General features: G+C 37.8%; 1 protein-coding gene across 1 annotated transcript in view; it reads left to right on the top strand.

The window, feature by feature from the left end:
- lrp1bb (low density lipoprotein receptor-related protein 1Bb) overlaps positions 1-23,825 on the top strand; it is a 308,255-nt gene that overhangs the window by 230,476 nt on the left and 53,954 nt on the right. The window contains exons 36-52 of the mRNA XM_084421996.1: positions 1,454-1,588; positions 1,909-2,038; positions 4,698-4,824; positions 4,937-5,088; positions 5,405-5,529; positions 5,654-6,025; positions 8,936-9,125; positions 10,180-10,384; positions 14,261-14,453; positions 16,465-16,590; positions 17,477-17,605; positions 17,874-17,993; positions 18,328-18,441; positions 19,880-20,029; positions 20,452-20,574; positions 22,469-22,588; positions 23,562-23,690. Coding sequence (XP_084278122.1) covers positions 1,454-1,588; positions 1,909-2,038; positions 4,698-4,824; positions 4,937-5,088; positions 5,405-5,529; positions 5,654-6,025; positions 8,936-9,125; positions 10,180-10,384; positions 14,261-14,453; positions 16,465-16,590; positions 17,477-17,605; positions 17,874-17,993; positions 18,328-18,441; positions 19,880-20,029; positions 20,452-20,574; positions 22,469-22,588; positions 23,562-23,690 — 2,640 coding nt within the window. The remainder of the gene's footprint in view (positions 1-1,453; positions 1,589-1,908; positions 2,039-4,697; positions 4,825-4,936; positions 5,089-5,404; positions 5,530-5,653; positions 6,026-8,935; positions 9,126-10,179; positions 10,385-14,260; positions 14,454-16,464; positions 16,591-17,476; positions 17,606-17,873; positions 17,994-18,327; positions 18,442-19,879; positions 20,030-20,451; positions 20,575-22,468; positions 22,589-23,561; positions 23,691-23,825) is intronic.

The following is a 23,825-nucleotide window of genomic DNA, read 5'->3' as shown; positions in this document are numbered from 1 at the left end:
CAACAAACACTGTGCTGAAAATACAGTCCATATAGCATTCCATTCCATTCAGTTAAGAGCTGGTGCAAAGGATAAGTACACTATACAGACGATGTAAGGTTACTGTTATTTATTTATTTGTTTGTTTGTTAGATATAATGCATTTATTTGTATTATTGTTATTATTCTTATTTATTTTATCTTAATAAATATGTTATACATTTTGTCATTTTATTTATTTATTTAAATTATGTAAAGTAAAATAGCACTACTGCTACTACTGTACTACTACTAGTAATAATAATAATAATTAGGTCTGTCAATCAATTAAAACATGTATATCAACATACCTTTTTAAATATTTTATCTTATTATTATGTTTATATTATTTTAAAAATATAATGTAAATATTAAGAAATTATGAATACTGTTCATTATTAATAATAATATTACGTTATTATTATTAATTCATTACATCATCATTCTGCATAATAATAAACTATTGTTATTATTTTATTAATTGTCTTATTATTATTAATTCAAAACTATTATTCTATGTAATAATACTAATTATTATTATTATTATCATTATTATTATTTTATATACTACTAGTAGTAGTATAGTGTTGTTGTCAATAAATAATTTAGCAAGAAAATCATTACCTTGGAGTAAAGCGTAGTTCATCCTTTCTATCTGCTCTAAACTGAATAGATGTTTATATGTATTCAAACAATTATTCAGTCACCTTAATTCACCTTAAGTCATTAGATGGACAGGTCTTTTTATTTATTTATTTTTTTACACGTGGTGTGGGTTGGGAAACATGGCAGAATTGCTGATCTCAGCAGCAGGGCAATAGAGGCAGATGGTCAGAGAGTTTCTATGCAAATACTCTCGCCTACCACCAGAATCAGCGCATCTCAGGTGAAGAAAACCCCAGTCCGACTCAGCCTATGACAGCTGATTACACATGCATACCATTTGCATGTTATTAAGAGGCAGCTTGTTGGAGCATAAAACAGATGAGGGCCTTCCAGCTGGCTGTTGTCACATGTAAGAAATCCGTTAGCTGTGTAAATTCAGTAATAACAGTAGGGTGCAAGTAAATAACTACTCTTGCCGCATTCGGTTGTAGGGCAAAAATACCATTTACATTTAGAGCGTGCTTCTGTCTAAACAATCTTTTAGTCATTGCTAATCATGTTTGATTTGTTTGCTACACAATTTTTGTTTGTCACTTTGAATGTCCCCTTACAAAAAGCTCGTTGGCAACTGTAGTTATTGTTACTGTTGAAAAGCATTATAAATTATTATGGGATCTCTTACAAACCTTATAAGACGTTTCCAGGATATATCTGCCCTGTGCTTACTTGCTTTATTTATTTATTTAAAGCTTCTGAGATGCATTCTCAGACACTATTTGTGTTACCAGCTTTGCTCTTAATGTGAATAAAAATGTCCTCCTTCATACAGGCAATGATACAATTTACTGGACAGACATGGGTTTAAACCGGATCTCCAGAGCCAAGAGGGATCAGACATGGAGGGAAGACATTATCACCACTGGCATCAACAGAGTGGAGGGCATCGCAGTCGATTGGATTGCTGGTTAGACACAAACATCATTATAAAAATGGAATGCTGCCATTTTTCTATCACTATCTGTCTGTGTATAGTTTTTCAATAAATGGTATTGCTCAGCACATAATGTCAGCACTTCTCAAGATAAAATCTTTGCATTTTACCATTCAAAAGTTTAGGTTTAGTACAATTGTTTATATTTTTGGGGAAAACATTATTTTAACAAATACTTATGCTCACCAAGGCTGCATTTATTTGATATAATATAATAACATACAATACAATTCAAATACAATAAAAACAGTAATCTTGTGAAGTATTATTATTTATTTATTTTTTTTAACCAGGTAACCTTTACTGGACAGACCATGGCCTCAACCTCATTGAAATTGCTCGTCTAAATGGTCTCTACCGGTCAGTTGTAATATCAGATGGGCTGGATCAGCCAAGAGCCATTGCAGTGCATCCACAGAGAGGGTACGTCACATGCCTTTGAGACAATGCATCAGATTCAGCCATGTCTGCTATTCAGTAATATAAATCTTTAGAAAGACTTTGCAAATTACTGAGTAAATTTTAGGGAACTATACAAGTGCATTAGACCATATAATACAATGAGCTCTTGAGAAATGAAAATGCAGGGGATTTTTGACCTTTGAAGGTCAAATACGTATTGTGATCTGCCTAAGACTGTTTTGCTGACAAATTGGCTTTAAAATGTCTTGGGCCATCTCTAATGAACCAAATGAAGAATTTAAACCGAGCATAAATGCATCTCCATTTAGTCACAGGCCCATTTTGTAGTCCATTATGGTATTCTTTCAGTAATTAGAATCAAAATCTATGGTCTCCATGCTATTTTTTTTTCTTTTTTTTTTCTGTTTGCCTTGATTTTGTTCTTCACACCCTACAATCAGAATCACACACTGAGAAGACAAGTTTTAGACATATGAGCATGTTAACCCATCTACCAAATATCTGCTGACAGCAGACAGCATCAGGAGTGGGATCCTCTAAATCCCAGACATCCAAAAAAAGAGCCTCCCATTCAAGCCTAAGGCTATAAAAGCTGTCTTTTCCTTTCCCAGTTGAGTCAAACTTTGAATGACATTTCCTTGGTGGTGTAACAACAGTTATACACTTTAAAGGAGTAGTTCACCCAAAAATGAAAATTCTGACATCTTTTACTCACCATCATGTCGTTCCAAACCTATACAGCTTACTTTCTGTCAGCACAAACGTAGGAATTCTGTGCTGGTTGTTCTTTTACTTTTTCCTTGTATCCTTTAGATAAAAGTGTCTGCTAAATGATTAAATGTAATTTTATAGTGAGTGGGGAAGCTTTCAAGATTCGGAGGGGATGCAAACAGTATCATAAAAGTATAATACTCAATGTTAACGGCTACAACCAAATCATTGAGAACCATACCAGACAGATTTGTGAAGTTTTAAGAATCAAATCAAACAGTTCACTGAACTGATTCAATTCAAAAGAATGATTTGTTCACAATGATTCATACTTCTCTAATGAATCTAAAGTTGTTGTAAGGCTGATGTCAATACTGTATTTAGTAATATTCAATTTTTTCTCTCAAAAGGTTTCTGAAGTCTTGCATTAAAGTGATTTTTTGAAAAGATTCAGTTCAAAATAATGACCACTTTATGATACTTTTGCATCCTTTTTTAAGCTTGGAGTCTTCAGATTTTTGTAGGAAAATCATATGTGTTTGGAATGACATTAAAGGGGTAGTTCACCAAAAGATGAAAAGTTGCTTTTAATTTACTCAAACTTAGGCCATCCAAGCTGTTAGTGTTTTTTTTTTTTTTTCAGCAGAACAGTAAACAAGATTTTTAGCTAAAACGGTGGTCCTCTGTGATTCATATAATGGAAGTCAATGGGTGCTATTACTGTGAGATTCAAAAAAACACATGCACATTGCAGACAAAACAAAATTAATACCTGCGGCTCATGATGATACATTAAGGTCTTAAGAAGCGAAACAATCGGTCTATGCCAGAAACTGAACATTATTTACAACATTGGCAAACGGTCCTTTTGTAAATAATGAGCACGTTGAGCACGTTGAACACGTTCACAACAGTCTGCAGTGTGAGCTTCCTGTCGCATAATGACGTATGTGCGGGAGTGACCTCACACTTTGTTTGTTTACTACAGAGAGGGTGTTCACCAACAGTAGGAACGTCTAAAGCTGTTTAAAAGTACCGCTCATCACAATGTCTGATGATTTCAATGTAACACTAGACAACGTGGAATTTTTTGCACAACCATACTTGTTTGAACCAGAATACTCTGATCAAGAACTGCGAGAGATCGAGGAAGCAGCGGCAGGGGAACGTCATCAAGCCTCAGGGAGACAGAGGTCTCTAGTAGAGAGCCTCTGTTGTCACGAATGGAACATTGCAATGCCACAACTCGAAGAAATCGTTGAGGCAGCTGCCTGACTGAAGATCCCAGCTTTTCTCCATTGCTGAGCCGCAGCTTTTTGTACATAGTCTTTAGCTTGCCATGTGTAAACTGCAGGCAACACTTTGTCTAGTGTTACATCGAGATAATTTAAATCATCAGCCATTGTGATGACTGGTACTTTTAAACAGCTTTATCCATTCGTACTGCTGGTGAACACACGCCCTCCCTCAAACAAAGAGCGTCAGCTCACATGTGAGGTCACTCCCGCGCATACGTCATTATGGGACAGAAAGCTCACGCTCAGGGCCGTTTGCCAAGGCTGTGGATTAGAGGTAAAAAATGTTGTAAATAATGTTCAGTTTCTTTATTGGCCGATCGTTACACTTCTTAAGACCTTAATGTATCGTCAAGAGCTGCAGGTATTTTGTTTTGTCTGCATATGTTTTTTGTGATGGCACCCATTGACTTCCATTATATGAGTCACAGAGGAACACAGTTTCTTCTAAAAAATCTTCTTTAGTGTTCTCCTCAAGAAAATAAAAAAAGTCACCTACATCTTGGATGGCCTGAGGATGAGTAAATTAACAGCTAATTTTATCCCTTTAAAGTGAATAAATGATGACAGAATTTCCATTTTTGGCTGAACTGTTCCTTTAAGGTCTTTAATTGTTAAAATGGTCATCTGGATCAGATTTTTCCAATTAACAGTTACTTATTCTGGACCGAGTGGGGGAAAAATCCTTGCATAGGTCGTGCACGACTGGACGGTTCTGACCAAGTGACCCTGGTCAGTTCTGGCATTGCCTGGCCGAATGGAATCACCATTGACTACGAGGTAGGGTGACATGATTCTACTTCCTGATGCTCCGCTCACTCTCCCTTCTTCTGATGCTGATAAAATAGAGCTGCTCAAAGGGAGAGGTGCTCATTTTCAAATTGCTTTCTAGGAAAATAGATTATACTGGAGCGACGCCCGGACCGACAAGATAGAAAGGATCAACCTTGAAACCGGGGAGGGCCGAGAGATTGTACTGTCAGCCTCCAATGTGGACCTGTTCTCCGTGGCTGTGTTCGGGGCTTACATCTACTGGTCTGACAGGTAATTTATTATTTTACTAAGTGCTACACTCTCCAAAGTGGCCCACGGAGCCAGCTGCTCCAGTCTCAACGGATTAACCCCTTCCGAGCAAGGTTATTATGAGGCCTGCCGTATGTTTATGTCATCTCCCAGGCAGCCTCCGTTGGCCTTATGTAAATAGGATGTACCGCAAGTCATCGCCAAGGTGACGTTTTCTCGGCTTTGCCGCTAAAGCAGCTTTTCTGTGCGTTTTAATGAGTCTTGCTGCTTTTAATTAGAAAACTGCCACCATTACGCCAATGTCAGACTCTCTCTCTCTCTGTGCCGTCTATTGCAGAGCCCACGCCAACGGATCAATCCGGCGCGGATTCAAGAGCGATGCCAACGACGCCGTGACGATGAGAAGTGGTCTTGGCGTCAACCTGAAGGATGTAAAAGTGTTTAACAGAGGCCGGGAGAAAGGTTGAGGTTTCAACTTAATGAGTTTATTTTATTATGCCACATATGTTTTCTTGAAACAGAACAAGATTTATTCTGATTATCGTAATGTGCATCCAGTGATGTTTGTCTATGCTTTTGCATGCAGGCACCAACCCGTGTGCAAGGAGCAATGGAGGTTGTCAACAGCTGTGTTTTCACTTGGGCAGTGGAAGAAGGACCTGCTCCTGTGCCCATGGGTACTTAGCCGAAGATGGCTTTGCTTGCCAAAGATATGAGGGCTATCTTCTCTACTCTGAAAGGACCATCTTGAAGAGCATCCACCTATCTGACGAGAGTGATCTTAACTCCCCTCTCCAACCTTTTGAGAACCCAGATTACTTCAAGAACGTCATCGCCCTGGCGTTCGATTATCGGCAACAGAGCTCACACCACAACCGCATATTCTTCAGCGACATCCATTTTGGGAATATTCAGATGATCAATGATGACTGGTCAGGAAGACAAGTCATAGTAGACAGTAAGTCTAGTTGGTTTTATTGTACATGCTTTCTTGCAGAAATGGTTATGAAGGGGTGTTTGGAAAGTCCTGCTAATTGCTTCTTGGTTTGGGTTTTGTGCTAGTCTTTTGATGATCATGAAAGATGTTGCTTCCACAGATTTGGGCATTTGTGTTTGGTCCTTTCGTCGTCCTGATGCAGACTCATTGCAGTGGCCCACATGTTGTTTAATGTTCTGCCACTAGAACCATTCCAGCCTCTTAGCAGCCATTTGTGAAAGGCCATTTGTTGGAAAGCGTAAGTGGCACTGCCTGTGATGTACAGCAAGGCCTCCATGCATCCAACATCTAGTAAAAGTGTTGTAATAGCTACCTCCATTTTTCCACAACTAAGTGGGACCAATTTAACTGTCAAAAAAGATGTTTAAAACACTGCATCTTTTTCCATGATGGATTCTTGATGGATTAAAATCGCTTGTCTCATTTCCACCGTCCTCAAACTGTAACAGAAATATGAATGGAAGCGGGGTGATATTTTTCAAGATCCTGCCTGTCACTGCTGTTGGAAAGTTCAGAATATGGTTATTGATTTCCTCATGTATGCTATATACGGCAGACATTTCAGCCGCGATCGATATCCACGTCTGATGGTGGCCCACAATGAAAACCTAATATACCTAATGACTGTGTATTATCCATTTACAATGTAATGAGACAATCTTGGCGGTGTTTTTTTTTTTTTTTTTTTTTTTTTACAACAAAAATCTCATGTACTAGCCTACTTATTATAGCTTGTTCACTTCGTAATTTCTTATTCAGAACGCATGCAAACATAACTAAGTTCAAATGGCAAATAAGAAGAATGTTGCAATAACGTAAATGTACACCAGAAATTCTTGAATGAAATTCTTCATGATTGATAGCAGAAATTCAGGGGATGTTTTAAAGAAATCATTCACCCAAAAATTGTATTTGTCATAATTTACTTTTATGGCATGCTTCTTTTTTTTAAAGCTTATAATCTTCAGTCCTCAGAAAGAAAGTCATATAGCTTTAGAACAAAACAATTTGAGTAAATGATTAATTTATTTCTTATGTTTTCCCCTTTTTCTTTTTTTCTTTTTTTCTTTTTTTTGCATGAACTATCAAAATGCAGTTTCTTTGTCCTATGTAAACAGAGAAAAATAAAGTCCTGAATGCCTTTTTGGTATTTAGTATCCCAGCTCATTTCACTTTGCTGAAGTTAATGGGATGCAGATATACTTAGAAAGCCTATGTGCTGCATGATTAGTGCTTCTATCCACTTACAGTACTCTCTGAATTCTCTTTTAACTAACCTCATTGCTCCTTGGGTATTAGACCTTTTCATATTTCATTTTTACTTAATTTGCCATCTCTATCCTCTTGGGGATAATAAAAGGGGTCTTCTTCTGATTCTCTCTTGCCTTTGTTTAGCGTATATGACAAAATATAATTTACAGCAAATAGAATCAATGCTTCTTTTTGGGGGGGTTCAGTATTACAGCTAAAACTAAATTGCTGTTGAATACACTACTTTTTTTAAACTAGTTAAATATAAAATGCATTATTAATATCTAAAATTAACTAATTAAATTAAAACAATGGCATGCACATTTTTCAAGTGATTACTTTAGCATAAAATGCACATAACATTAATCCTGATTTGACTGAGATGTAAGGTCTGTAATTAAAATTAGCTGTACATTTTTTTTTCAAGACCTAATGTACAGATTAGATATTTTGATGAATATGTAGCGCATTGAGATGTTTTTGAACAAAATGTGCATTTGATCATTCACCTGAACTTTTCATACCGCTACCACACTGTAACGTTCACAGAGATATCCTCTACCTCTATCCATTTTGAGCGTAAGTACCGCAGCCAGAGAGAGTGAGAGAGTGATGTTGACTACAGGTTGAAATGAGCCTGCTCTTTTGATGGCGTTTCCACACTTGAGCTCACTCACTTTTCCAGAGATGAAAGCCAATCCCAGCCACCTAGACTACATGCACACTCAGAAACACATACAAACACTCATGCACTCTCTGCGTTCTGTCACCGGGAGAGGGTGAGGGTGTTAATAATCCATATTTCCCTAATTAAGTCATACATCCCCTGTTAATTACTCCCTAGCCTCTCTAACAGTTTCTGCAAAGGCAAGCTGTCAGGCACTTTTTATTGTGAATGATTAATTAGTGATGGATTTCTGCAGACTGTTAATAAAGTAGTATCTAAGATTTTTCAAAGTGTGGCATTTTTAGCTACAGCCTCTGCTAAGTTAAACACAATTGCTATTTAACTGATGAAGTTTTAGACTTGACAGCAGACAAAACCTTACAGTTTTATAGTGCTTAGTGAGATGTCACTTTGATTTATTATGGTTTTCTGAATGAACGTACTCACTGTGTGATTTCAGTATCAAAAAGAAAACCAACATTGCCTGTGTGTGTGTGTGTGTGTGTGTGTGTGTGTGTGTGTGTGTGTGTGTGTGTGTGCGTGCGTGCGTGCGTGCGTGCGTGCGTGCGTGCGTGCGTGCGTGCGTGCGTGCGTGCGTGCGTGCGTGCGTGCGTGCGTGTGTGTGTGTGCGCGTGTGTGTGCGTGTGTGTGAACACCATTGTTTTTTGTTATATTTTTCATTAAAAAATATAACATTCATTCATTACCATGGTCTATATCAAACAGTATGATGGTATAATCATAATAGTAAAATAATTGTAAAAAATTCTTAAACTGAGCTATGAATGTTTAAAAAAGTTGAAAGTATTAGCACAAACGAACAAAAAAAAAAAAAAAAAAAGAACATCAAAGAGAACATACTATTACATCACCTTTCCATATGACTGGTTTCAATATGTCATTAGCCAGTGGGAAAGAAGCATGGTCAAACTGTAGTTTGTTTTGCTCTCCAGATGTGGGTTCGGTTGAGGGCTTGGCTTATCACAGAGCATGGGACACGATTTACTGGACTAGCTCCACCACCTCAAGCATCAGCAGATACACAGTAGACCAGAGCCGACAAGGAGCCTTCACCAGGCAAGCTGTTGTCACCATGTCTGAGGATGACCATCCCCATGTCTTGGCCCTGGATGAATGTCAAAAGTACGTTTTTTGAGCCTCACTTGGGTATTTGATATTGTCAGTCTGTAAAGAACACTGTCAAATTACAAAAATGACATTGACACTGCTTTTTAGAAATGTTCAATGACAATACTTTCATACTGAAATTTTATATAATTTCAGATGAGAGTTTGTTGTCATGTGCATTGAAATGGTTATTTGCTCTTCAAAACACCCCAAATGCACCATCATTGGTCATGTGACATGCGAGAACCAATGATGTTTGGTGTGCAAATGGTGCTGTTTTTCGGCAGAGGGAAAGATTCCATTCACTATAGTCTAAACAAAATGGATACATTCACTCGCTTGACAGACGAACCTTTGTCGACACGTAATGTGAAACAAAATTGATTTTTATGTCAGGAGGAAGCATATTGACTTTTAAAATTGAGAGCAAATTGATTCATCACACACAGGAAAACTGACATATATGGAATGTCAATCAGTCAAGAAGGAAAACATTTTAATTAGTTTGACCTCTTCCAATGAGCCAAGCACCATGTGAAATTTGTTGTGGATGGAACATTTTTATTCCTTACCGAGCAAACTAGCGACTCTCCAGACATAATGGATCGTATATGCACTTAAATATCCCATCTAAAAGAACCATTTGAGACTGATGAACAGCATTGATATTCAGAAAGATGTGCCGACCCTGAGTTCACTGACTACATTAAACCCTCAACCTTGGAGAGAATATGCTTACTTGGTTATCTGGCACTTTTTCAAATGGACTACGGACTGCTGTTAATTAGAATCTAACCTGAAATGATTAATTGGCATAGAATGTCAGCATGTATCACTAATTTTCAATTAGTCCATGGAATTAGACTGTGAAAGGAATTTTTTAAAAGGAAATGTCAAACAGGCCCTGAGGCCTTTCTGTCCACTACAATTTGTGAAGTCGGTGATATTCCCCAGTCCCATACAACGGGTTTAAAAATATAGGCAGACGACAGTATTGAATAATTTTTCTATAGTGCTGTCTGTAAAATCGCATCTATTCCTCTCATTTCCTGTCCTTTGTATTTTATAGCCTCATGTTTTGGACCAATTGGAACGAGCAGCGCCCCAGTATCATGCGCTCCACTCTTGCAGGGAATAACATGAAAGCCATCATTAGCACGGATGTATTCACTCCTAACGGACTCACAATTGACCATAAAGCAGAAAAGCTGTATTTCTCTGACGGCAGCCTGGGCAAAATTGAACGTTGTGAATATGACGGCTCCCACAGACTTGTAAGTATGACTCTTTCTCTGTTTCGTGGTGTTTTGGAGACTTTTCATGGAAATTATCATGATTTTTTTATCACGTCATTTTCCTGTCAAGATACATCATTTTTGTTGCACTTTACAGTAAGGTCCAATTCATTAACATTTAATAATGCATTAGGAATCATATACTAACAATAAACAATATCTACTGCATTTATTAATCTAGATTTATGTTAATTTCTAAAATATAATTTTATATTTATAATATCTGTATACATATTTCTGAATTCGCAATGAACTATAGTATTTTTTTTATAAATTAACATTTAACCTAAATTATTAATGCTGTAAAAAATTGTGCAACTAATGTTAACAAATTGAACCTTAATGTCAAGTGTTTCCACAAACTTAAATTAATTAAATTATATGCTAATTAATTCATCAACATAATCACAATTAATTGCATATAAATATGTGTTGAGAAAAAAACAAACAAATGAAGATGATTCAAAGATGTCATTCTTTTATTTTATTTTTAAATAATTAATCATGTTAAATTAATTGTAGAGGGTTTCCAGTTCCAGTTCATTCTTTGTTTACGAATATTTTATAGTTGTTGTTTAATTAAGTGCTTTTGATTAGTGGAAATAACAACCACCAGTTGAAGCAATTCCTACTCATTTTCGAAAGCGTAAACCTCAATTGGGTTTTGTGTCCGGTCACTACGTCTACATGATAATGACTTGATGACCACTCAAAGGTCAGGCAACCCCCTAGAGTTATTAGTGTCTGTTGACCCTTCACAAGATTAGTTTAATTGTAATTAATTATTCACTTTAAAGAAACACGACAAAGAGTTCATTAGAGTTCCTAAACCTCCCAAACTAAGCATACTGATGGTAATGAAAGCTTATTTTGAGACTCCTGCTGGGCCGTCCTCTCAACCAGCCAATTAAACTGTGAAGAATTAAGCAAAACTAAATCAACATGGCTTTTGGCAAACTGCCTTACAGTTGGAATCTCCCAACTGGTTTTAGTGTGGGGGATTGTGCGGTAAGTCGAAGCTTAACGCTACGCATGGTTAGACTTTCTCTGATGAAACACAGTCTGTCACAATCTGTGCGGTGCCATCATTTACATCATATCCACACAGAGAGGACTATTATTATAGATGTTAATTTTCTGTAATACCCATCAGAACTGCAAGCAAATGCATGTGGCTATAGTTGTTAGCCGAAAACTCTATTTGACATCTATTTGATCAGATAAACAGAGATAATTAGTGCTGGAGCAGAACGCTTGCACCCCTAAATTTAATTCTGAATCAATATGCTCCATCAAAAACCATCTGGCCTGCTCCTCATCCACCCCCCCACCCCCCCACCCCCCTTCGGATCTCCAGTTGTTGTTTGCTCAAGCTGGGCTCTCTTAATCAACACCTGTCCTATTTTTCCCACCATGGTGGCAGGGCTAATGTGATCACGGCTACAAGCGTGTTCCTGTTAATGCTTGGGTCTCCAGAGCTGTGGGACATCCTCCCGCCCCACAGCCCGGAAACTCCCAGAAGGAGTCGTGTGATGTATATCCGTGTCCGTCACCATGACACCTGCATTAACACTCTCAGGATCTGGGCTAAACTGGCTGCTGGGGGATTATTTAAAGCACGTGTCCTCTACCTACACATTAGTTTTGGTCCCCTCTAAGAGACTTTCCAGTGGTCGTCAGAGTCTGTTTTGTCTCTTGTTTTTAAGTATAAGCCAATGTTTTGAGCCTTGTGTAAAATGCATTTCTTTATAGAACCATTTTCTTTGAATGGCTGATAATAATGGTGAATATTTTGACAGCAGGATGGTTGAAATTTTAGGGATGCACGATATGTCAGTGCCATGCTATATTAGAGATGTCTTTTTATTTGTTATATCTGTCCATATTTGATATATAATCGTGCATGATCATTTTCTCTGGTTTTACATTTAGATTACCTTTGTGATCATCTAATGTGTTAAATGTATTCTTTAAGAAGTCTCGAAATAAATATTTTTTTTTTCATAATGTACATGATAATGCCCAAATTCACTTTGTTTGAAACATTTGATTTAATTTGTTTAGTGTCTTCATTTTAATTTGTTTAGAAAAGCATTGCATAACATTTTAATGTCAGCCCTAATATGAAATATGCCCACATAAGAGACGTCTTTCAGACACATTAATACAGTGGGTACGGAAAGTATTCAGACCCCCTTAAATTTGTCACTCTTTGTTATATTGCAGCCATTTGCTAAAATCATTTAAGTTCTTTTTTTTTTTTTATTGTTATTGTTCACACAGCACCCCATATTGACAGATAAACACAGAATTGTTGACATTTTTGCACATTTATTAAAAAAGAAAAACTGAAATATCACATGGTCCTAAGTATTCAGACCCTTTGCTCAGTATTTAGTAGAAGCACCCTTTTGATCTAATACAGCCATGAGTCTTTTTGGGAAAGATGCAACAAGTTTTTCACACCTGGATTTGGGTATCCTCTGCCATTCCTCCTTGCAGATCCTCTCCAGTTCTGTCAGGTTGGATGGTAAACGTTGGTGGACAGCCATTTTCAGGTCTCTCCAGAGATGCCCAATTGGGTTTAAGTCAGGGCTCTGGCTGGGCCATTCAAGAACAGTCACGGAGTTGTTGTGAAGCCACTCCTTCGTTATTTTAGCTGTCTGCTTAGGGTCATTGTCTTGTTGGAAGGTGAACCTTCGACCCAGTCTGAGGTCCAGAGCACTCTGGAGAAGGTTTTCGTCCAGGATATCCCTGTACTTGGCCGCATTCATCTTTCCCTCGATTGCAACCAGTCGTCCTGTCCCTGCAGCTGAAAAACACCCCCACAGCATGATGCTGCCACCACCATGCTTCACTGTTGAGACTGTATTGGACAGGTGATGAGCAGTGTCTGGTTTTCTCCACACATACTGCTTAGAATTAAGGCCAAAAAGTTCTATCTTGGTCTCATCAGACCAGAGAATCTTATTTATCACCATCTTGGAGTCCTTCAAGTGTGCTTTCATGTGTCTTGCACTGAGGAGAGGCTTCCGTCGGGCCACTCTGCCATAAAGCCCCGACTGGTGGATGGCTGCAGTGATGGTTGACTTACTACAACTTTCTCCCATCTCCCGACTGCATCTCTGGAGCTCAGCCACAGTGATCTTTGGGTTCTTCTTTATCTCTCTCACCAAGGCTCTTCTCCCCCGATAGCTCAGTTTGGCCGGACGGCCAGCTCTGGGAAGGGTTCTGGTCGTCCCAAACATCTTCCATTTAAGGATTATGGAGGCCACTGTGCTCTTAGGAACCTTAAGTGCAGCAGAAATTTTTTTGTAACCTTGGCCAGATCTGTGCCTTGCCACAATTCTGTCTCTGAGCTCTACAGGCAGTTCCTTTGACCTCATGATTCTCATTTGCTCTGACATGCACTGTGAGCTGTAAGGTCTTATATAGACAGGTGTGTGGCTTTCCTAATCAAGTATAATCAGTATAATCAAACACAGCTGGACTCAAATGAAGGTGTAGAACCATCTCAAGGATGATCAGAAGAAATGGACAGCACCTGAGTTAAATATATGAGTGTCACAGCAAAGGGTCTGAATACTTAGGACCATGTGATATTTCAGTTTTTCTTTTTTAATAAATGTGCAAAAATGTCAACAATTCTGTGTTTTTCTGTCAATATGGGGTGCTGTGTGTACAATAATGAGGAAAAAAATGAACTTAAATGATTTGAGCAAATGGCTGCAATATAACAAAGAGTGAAAAATTTAAGGGGGTCTGAATACTTTCCGTACCCACTGTAAATAACATTATACATATAAAACCTGTAAGCAATTTTCTCTTTAAGTGACCCTCTGTATTTGTTTTTAGGTGATTGTTAGGTCGGGACCTGGCACATTTTTTGGACTTGCTATCCATGGAAACTACATTTTTTGGTCTGATTGGACTCGGCGGGCTGTGCTACGAACCAACAAGTTCACCGGAGGAGACACTAAAGTTCTTAGAGCTGATATTCCCCACCAGCCAATGGGAATTATAGCAGTTGCCAAAGACACTAATAGCTGTAAGTACTCCAAAATAAATAATTGGGCACTTAAAGTGCCCTCTGAAACTTTTCATATCTGCGTTTCGTGCTTTGGATTCACAGCTGAGCTTTTGCTGGTGGAGGCTCTTTTTGATTTCTAAGGAATAGTAGGGATGATAAATTAGAATGGACTTATTTAGTAACCAAGCAAACTAAATTAGAGACATAATTAATTTTAAAACGTATCCTCGAGTCGAAGAGGATTCTCTGAACTGTCGCAAATGTGAAAAGTAGGACATTAAGAAATGGGTTTAAGAGACTCCCGACGGTTTGTGTTTGTGAGCCTGCTGTGAGGGGTTTTCTCCTCTCATTTGTTTGATCACACCATATATGATTGCAGCTGTCTGCCCCTAACCATTTTTACCTAGTGAATGTTACCAGTCAGCACCTCCAGAGAGAGATGTGTGTTCATTCGAAGACAGATTTGAGGATAACTGCTATTTTGATCTAGTCTGGCTATCACCAGACCAAGCTCAATCTTTTAAGTCTGGGGAGTCTGCTCTGTATTTTCTACTGCACAAGAGGCGTGATCAACGGGCATAGTTCAAATGACTCTGTACACAATTGGATAGTCCTTCAACCAGTCAGACCAACAATCCAGGTGACGTACTTTGCAGAGTTACGCGAAAACTCCAGGCAGGAAATGTGTAACCAAACGTGTTGATCAGCGGTTTGCAGAAGCAGCAATGGAATCGAGCGATTTTTGCAGGTTATGCAAAAAAAAAACATGAAAGTTAGTGCTATTTACACCCACTCGACAGATTTGTTTGCTAAGAAGAAGCCACTGAGCATCGTCGAGAGGTTAAAAGGAATCGGACAGAGCCGTAACGGCTCTGGAATTGGATTGGATTAAACCCGCCAATAGCGCGCCAGGTGGATAAGCCAGTTTGTGATTGGTTCCCGCAAATTTGTAAAGGAAGCAGCAGAGATAAATGTACAGGTTTCCAGCCTGAGCTGCAGGGCGAAATCAAATCGCCTGCAGATCAGGCTGGGTTTACCCAGTCTAATTTTGATCAGCAATGTGATCTTTCCTATCCTGTACTTTCATCTTACACAATGTCAAGTTAACACACCACCTTTGATTTTTGAGGCTCATTTCCATATTCATGCTGAGTCATAGCAAAATGAATTAGAGATGGACTGCCGGTGAAAATACTTCTATTTAGATTTTTTCATTAAAAAATATATACCATTTTCATTATAATTTGAGTGAAAATTGCTGAATGTCTTAGTATTTGGTTTGTCCTTTTGCTTTAATGACAGCAGCACTCGAACTTCATGAACTGAACACCTGTTCTTCAGCATGATTTGAGAACGATTCTTGTTGTAATGGAAGCAAGAACATTTGATGTCTGACGATTTGATGTGGAACATTAGTCACACGATTAATTTCACAAATTTGCTTATTTAATTGTAGTCCAGAATTTAGCACTTATTTAAATATAGCAGATTCTGAAATAGTTATAATCAATTTAATGTTTTTCATTTTATATTTGTTTTAAATAGTTTCAGAATCCTCAAACGTTTTTTTTTTATTGTCATGTTTAATTGGACTTTAAATCCCTTATTTCCAATATGTTCACAAACTTTTGGACGCCACACTTTTAAATAGTAATTTCCAAAGCCTAACAAAGGAAAACAGTACCGTTTTCTTTTTCCGTTTTTGAGATTACACTTATGTTTTAACATTTTAAACAACTTTTTTGTTTTGCTTAGAAATTGCACTTTTTGCCAGAACTCCAGGGTATTCAGTGAATAAGCCCCTGATGGTACCGCATTTGTCGGTGTGCTTTAATAGTCAGCTCTTTTAAAAGAAAGCAAACTGTTTTTAGCTCAAAGTTTCATGGATTGCTCACTTCAAAGACTTTGGAATGACTTTTCTCTGGGTCATTGTTTGTTTGTTGTTTAATATTGTTATTTAGGCTTTTTTTTTTTTTACTCCGAACACTGTTGTGATGGTACGTGATGTTCCCTTGTCCCTCTGTTTCAGGTGAGCTATCTCCATGCAGGGTTCTGAATGGTGGTTGTGGCGACCTGTGTCTCCTTACTCCAGATGGCACAGTCAACTGCAGCTGCCGAGGAGAGCGGATCCTGCTCGATGACAACAGATGTGTGTGTAAGTTTCGTCTTCACATCCACAGTGCCGTGCCTCGCTCAGACTCTCAAGAAATATGAGACCCTCCATCTCAGAAAGATGTGAAATTACTTTTCTTTAGCTATTCCAGCATTTATCTTGTGTTTTAGCAAACATCATAATGGCTATTGCTAATCTACTGTAGAATTAGGGATTTGAACTTTTCCCATACCTTTTTTACTACGGACATGAATGATACCTCAAATCTTACGACTTGTCGAGTAGAGGTCGATTTTGTCCTATCTGTTATTTATAACAAATTTAATTAAAAGTGAAATAAAATATTTCTATGATGATGTATTTATTGGCTGATATATCAGTGTATCCCTAACATATATATATATATAGGCTGTATATGTGTGTGTGTGTGTGTGTGTGTGTATGTATGTATGTATGTTAGGGATGCACCAATATATTGGCCAATTATTGGTATCGCCATGATGAACTCAAGTCATCAAACTTAAAATGGTCTACACATTTTTAAAACCATTTGAAACCAACAAGGAAACCAACTTTATACATGTAGACTTTTTTTTCTTCCTTTTGAAAGATTTTTCCAGCCTTATGATTTTCACCCTAATATTTTTTTTTTTAGAAAAACACCTTTTACTTGCATTGAATACGGGTCATAATTGACTTGTAACCCACAACACTATTGTGAAAGCAACATAAGCATCACTCATTTTTCTTCAGAAAATCTAGTACAGTATGTAATTTCACCAAATGATGATGCAATTTACAAAAAATAACACCCACAAAAAAAGAAATTGTATTTATTAGCCACACAATTAATTTTGTTTAGCTTACTGTAGGTTAGTTTTGTGTGCTAGATTGGTTAACATCATTATCATGTTGTTCTCTTTTATAGCCAAAGCGTCCTCTTGCAACATCCACACTGAGTTTGAGTGTGGAAACGGGGAATGTATAGACTACCAGCTAACATGTGATGGAATTGCCCACTGCAAAGACAAGTCAGATGAGAAAATGCAATATTGTGGTAAGTAGCCGATCACAACACTTTGCCATGTGTACTCTCTGCTCTCACATCATGATAGCAGGAAGAACGCAGAATTGGTTTAAGGTGGCAGTTCCATTCCCTGAGGCTTCAACCTAATAAAATGAGCCGCTACTCCTTACTGCTTTCAACCAGAGGAGCAAATGGGAATAAGTCAGAGCAACAGAAAGAGTAAATAAGAGAAAGGATGTGAAGCTTTTTTTCCCCTGTTGTGAAAGATTTGCCGTGCCTTTGCTTTCCGTATCGCTAGACAACAGGAGCTGCCGAAAGGGCCACCGTCCTTGCTACAACAGGCGTTGTGTGGCTAACAGTCGCTTTTGTGATGGAGTCGACGACTGTGGGGACAACTCAGATGAGGCATTTTGTAACAGTGGGTATCCAGTGTGTGAATATTATTATTATTGTGACATTTTGCATATACATTTCACTTAAAGAAGTCATTTATTTTTGCAGTCTATAAAAGAAAATAGGCAGCAAAAAATATATTGTGCCGCTACTAGGTTTATTTCGGTATACCCAATTTTCAAGCTGTGAAAGCATTTCACAAGTCATTATCTTTGGAGCTGTCTGGAAGACCCTGTTATCAACAGTGAATTGCGGTGCATATCATACAAATATCTGCGCACAATATTTCATTTCATTTAAGCGCATGTCCAGGTGCTTTAGTCTCTCCGCTCTGTGTAAATGAAGTGTCTCTGTTCCAGATGTCACATGTGCTGCGTCTGAGTCATCCTGTCAAGATGGAACTTGCATACCAATATCCTCCTGGTGCAACCAGGTCATCGACTGCGCTGATGCCTCGGATGAAAAGAACTGCAGTAAGGCAGCGTTGCCCATGTTGCAAAGCAGCACGCGTTATCTTTATCCTACCATAATAATAATCATTATCTTGAAGTATCAGATTATTATAGACTACAAATGTAGTGCATTCTTAGATTTTTCTAAATTCAGCCATCATTTAGTTGCAGAACTAAAAAGGCACATTTTTAGATTCATTTTTAGTTCCAAGAATCTCCTGTCCGGTCTTTCCCATATAATGGAAGTGAAAGGGGACACAATGACAAAAAGCACCATAAAGGCATTATGGAAGCAATCTGTTGAACTTTTTGTGTTATAAAGTCTTTTGATGTCATTTGATACAGTAGCTAGCTTCATATAACAAATACAACAAAATTAAGTCATTATTCACTGAAATTCTTCTCTGCTGTCACTTTAAAATCCAATATGACAGCATTGACATCAATGACTGTCGTTCAAACGTTTGGGGTCAGTATGGTTTTTATTTGAATTTTTTTTTTTTTTTTTAAATAAAGTAAATATTGTGAAGTATTATTGCAATTTAAAATAATGGTTTTCTATTTTATTATATGTTAAAATGTCATTTATTCCTGTGACAACAAAACAGAATTTTCAGTGTCAGATGATCCTTCAGAAATCATACTAATATGCTGATTGTAGTATTATCAATGCTAAAAACCGTTGTGCACCTTAATAGAGTAGAAAGTTCGGTATCAGTAACACTTTACAATAAGGTTTCATTAGCTAACATTAGTAAACTACTTTAGTTAACATGAATTAAGAATGAACAAGACTTCTACAGCATTTATTAATCTAAATTAATGTTCATTTCAACATTTACTAATACAGTATTAAAATCAAAATTTGTATTTGTTAACATTAGTTAATGCACTGTGAACAAACAATGAATGGCTGTATTTTTATTAACTAACATTAACAAAGATAAATAAATACTGTTACAAATTGTTTTGTTCATTGTTAGTTCATGTTAGTTAATACATTAACAAATTAAACCTTATTGTAATATTACGTTTTTTTTTATTGTAAAGTGTTTTTTTGTGTTATATATATATAAATAAATATCTGAAAATATATTCTAACCCAAACTTTTGAATGGTAGTGTAGTTGTATTTTGACGATACTTTATTGCTTTTATTAATTACTTTAATTTTTTGTCATTTTGGAGACCCAGCTTCATTCACTTTCATTATATTGCAAAGTGCAGCCTAGGTATCTTTTGTGTCTTTTGTGTTGCACGAAAGAGAGTAATGTGAGCAGAACGATCTGTGATTGTGTAAATAATGAAAGGATTTTTATTTTGGGGTGAACTGTCATTTTAATTTTGATTATGGATTGTGTGTGTCTGCATGGATGATCATATGGGTTGGAATCATTTGCATCGACCTGTTATGCCATCTCATGTGACCTAGATAACAAGCCCTTCCCTTTTCCCCCCAGATCACACAGATTGTGCAGACTTTTACAGGATGGGAGTGGCAGAAAAGGTCTTCGTCAGCTGCAACACCACCTCACTCTGCGTTCACCATTCCTGGTTGTGCGATGGAGCCAACGACTGTGGAGATTACGCCGATGAGAGGAACTGTCAGGGTAACGCTTAGTATAACTCTCCATTTGTTAGCTTTGCAGCTTGAGGAAGCCAGGGTCCATTAAAATCGAATAAATTTTGTCGAAACACTATTTATGAAAGGGGTAATGAAGCCGAAACAAGCCCCTGTTTTTTCCTCCTTGCTTGAAGAGCCTCAAAAAGTGTGGAAGGCTGATGAATAATTATTGGTGATTGTCAGACTTGCGAAGAGCAGACATTTAAACACTCTTGCAAGCTGCGGTCCCTTCAAAACCGATAATGAAAAGGCGGCTTGAAAATTAGTCTTGGCAGGTTTCGGCTTATTACTCATTAGCATGTCAGTGGTTTCAAATAGAAAGCACATGTGGAATTTATCGGAGTAGCACCACATCTTGGACTTTTACGCTCTCCATAATAAAACACATATTTTCTCTGACTGCCGCAGTCTCTCAGGGGCAGAAATGTGCAGAAGGCCACTTCGCCTGCCCCAGCGGGAACTGCATTTCCAGTGTGTGGCTTTGTGATGGCCAGAAGGATTGTGAAGATGGTGCAGATGAGTTCCAGTGTGGTAAGCATGACTGGTATTAGCCTCCCATTGCTTTCACTCAGCTCGAGAGATTATGGCCCACCTCTTGAGATGGGCTTTTAATGCAGAAACCAATTCAGCTGCTAATACAGAGGTCAAGAGAAGCATATTCAGGTGATAAAAACCAATCTCCATGTGTGCTTGTGCCCTTAAAAGCTTGCGTGTATGTATATAACTGGAGCCATGAAAGAATTTTTAGGTCACAAAATGTTGTATGAAATTCAGATAGATAGACAGACTATATATTATGAATGAACAAACGAACACCTGTGCACATTATCTAACTTGTACATGCTCCCTTTCTTGGAATTCAAAGGATGTTTTTCACCATAAAATGACTACATCTTTGCTCACCCTCAGCACTTTGAATGGAGATAGAATATCTGCAAATATAGCAAGAGACCATCAGGGAGTCAAGGTGAATCATGGGAATTTGAGATTTATCGTGCTGTGACCCTTAATTTCATTCTCCATGGTGGAACCCCAGGAGTGGACCACTCTACCTCTTTTGGCTGGCAAAATCTGTCTAGAATAGAACTGAAAGGAAAATAATAATAATACTTGGCTCAGGTATAAACTGGCATTTTGTATCGCAATTTACACATGCATAGGCATGTTGTAGTATGTCATTTTGTTAACCTATAATTATATTCCTGCAGATCTCTGAGGTATTTTTAATAATGAGAGGATATGAAAAATGTCTCTTTTAGGTCTACAGTTCAGTAGTTTGAGTTTGGCAAGATGTTTATGTTTTTGAAAGAATTGTCTTATGCTCCCCAAAGCTGTGTTTATTTGATCAGAAATATGGTATAAACAGTAATATTGTGAAATATTATTTCAATTTAAAATAAATGTCATTTCATTTATTCCTGTGATGGGCAAAGCTGAATTTTCAGCAGCCATTACTCTAGTCTTCAGTGTCACATGATACTTCAGAAATCATTCTAATGCTGATTTGGTGCTCAAGAAACATCTCTTATTATCTCTTTTGGTGATTATCAGTGTTGAAAACGGTTGTGCTACTTAGGGTTTTTGTGGGAACCATGATAGATTTTTTTTTCTGGACTCTTTGATGAAGAGAAAGATTAAAATAGATTAAATAGATTAAACAGCATTTATTTGAAATATTTTGTAACATCACAAATGTCTTTGCTTTCACTTTTTGGATTTATTGCATCATTGTTGAATAAATTATATATATTTTAAGAAAAACTTTTAACGATAGAGTATACAAAGACATAAAGATCTGTGGAAATTCGCCATACTACAATTATTATGGACTGACTTGACGAGCACAAGAAACAGAAATTGGTTCCGAACACATGCTTTTATTTTGCTTTTCAATATCTTTGTTCAGTTTTGCCACAAAATAAATGTTGTACATTTTAAATCCATATATCAGCTGGAATATTATTTAGTCATCTTGAAAAATTGCACTAGCATGTAAACGTCCTCAAAACTGACAGGGGAAGGACTTAAAGCTATAAGTTCAAATTTGAAGGGTAAAATTGCTGCTCAACACATAGAACATACAGATAGATGTGTATGCAAGTACTATATGTTTGTGAAGGATGACAGAATAAAGTGTGATTACACAACAGAAGTGCAGAAAACTTTTATTTGATGTAAAACTTTTGCTTTATTTAATCTTCATGTAAAAGCCACTTTGAGAAAGACTGGCGTATGTATTGCATGTTTTGTCGTTGCTGTGTTTTGAGAGCACAAGTAGTATAAGTGTAATCCAGAGGTCTACTTCAAAGTCTGCTGAATTTAAAAAATAAATGTACTATCTCTAAAAGCATTCAGTTAGAGATGAGGCGTAAGCTGTTTTTTCTAAGCACTGTTTTTTGTGACTCGTAAACTATTTTGTTGATAGACTCCTCCTGTCTGTGGAACCAGTTTGCTTGTTCAAAGAACAAGTGCATAGCGAAGCAGTGGCTCTGTGATGGCGAAGATGACTGTGGAGATGGGGTGGACGAGAACATGGATCTCTGTGGTATGCATTTGACCTCTCCTTCCATTCTGTGTGACTGTAAATGTTCCTTTTTTTCTGTGCTCAAAGATAGCGTTTTGAATGATTTGAGTTTATACACAGGCTAAATACTATGCAACTATTATAAATTGGCCAATTATAAAAATGCAATCATGTTTTAATATATTAGTACATATTGGTGGTAAACAATCGTGTAATTGGATTGTAATGAAATGTCAGTGAGATATTAATGACGTTGCTCTGTTCCTAATAATGGCAAATGCAATTAAACACAATAAATACTTATCAGAACTTGATAAGCAACACTGAACTTCCCAATGTTTAACCAGTCCTACTCGACCCTCTCTGAGCGAGATTTTATCCAGCGTCTCCGGCATGGGAGGCAGTCTCTAGTGCCTCTTGAGGCCAGGGGAGCGAGGTTTACATGCACAGTACTAGCTTGCCTCCGTTACACTCACCCCCTTAAACCTCACTCACATCTGAGTCACATCACCAAATGTGACGGTCTCACTTGACCCACTCCAAGCGGAATTCAAACCAGCGTCACCGGCATGGGAGGTAGTCTCTAGTGCCTCTTGAGGCCAGGGGAGCGAGGTTTACATGCACAGTACTAGCTTGCCTCCGTTACACTCACCCCCTTAAACCTCACTCACATCTGGGTCACGGCACCAAATGTGACGGTCTCCTTTGACCCGCTCCGAGCGGAATTCAAACCGGTGTCTCCGGCATGGAAGGTGGCACACAAGGACACTAAAGAATGCTAAAGGACGCTATAGTTTAGTCTCTAGCATCAGACGCTAGCACACCTATTAAGGCCGGATGAATGAGATTTACATGCACAGCTCTTACTAGCTTGCCTCTGTTACATATGCATTTGCCAAAAAGCTTTCTAGTGGTACTGTGTGATTCCTCCAGATATTCGTCATTTAGACCTGAACAAAAATAAATGATGCATTGCTAATAAAATTTGTTCCAGGCTCGGTGACCTGTGCCCCAGGGTTATTCAGTTGTCCAGGCTCGTACGCATGCGTCCCAAAGCGCTGGTTATGTGATGGGGAGAGAGACTGTCCCGATGGCAGCGATGAGCTCGCAGCGGCCGGCTGTGGTAAATATTCCCATTGATCTGTTTAAAATGTCTTCTGCATGTCGATGTGTTATCGATGAAAGCTCCCTTCTAGCAGCGATGTTGGCCATTCATTATAATTGGCTATTTGATACGTGGGTCAGGTCAGGATTTAAA

The sequence above is a fragment of the Rutilus rutilus genome (genome assembly GCF_951802725.1).
Source record: "Rutilus rutilus genome assembly, chromosome: 10".
NCBI lineage: Eukaryota > Metazoa > Chordata > Actinopteri > Cypriniformes > Leuciscidae > Rutilus > Rutilus rutilus.
This window is presented reverse-complemented; position numbering and strand designations above follow the sequence as displayed.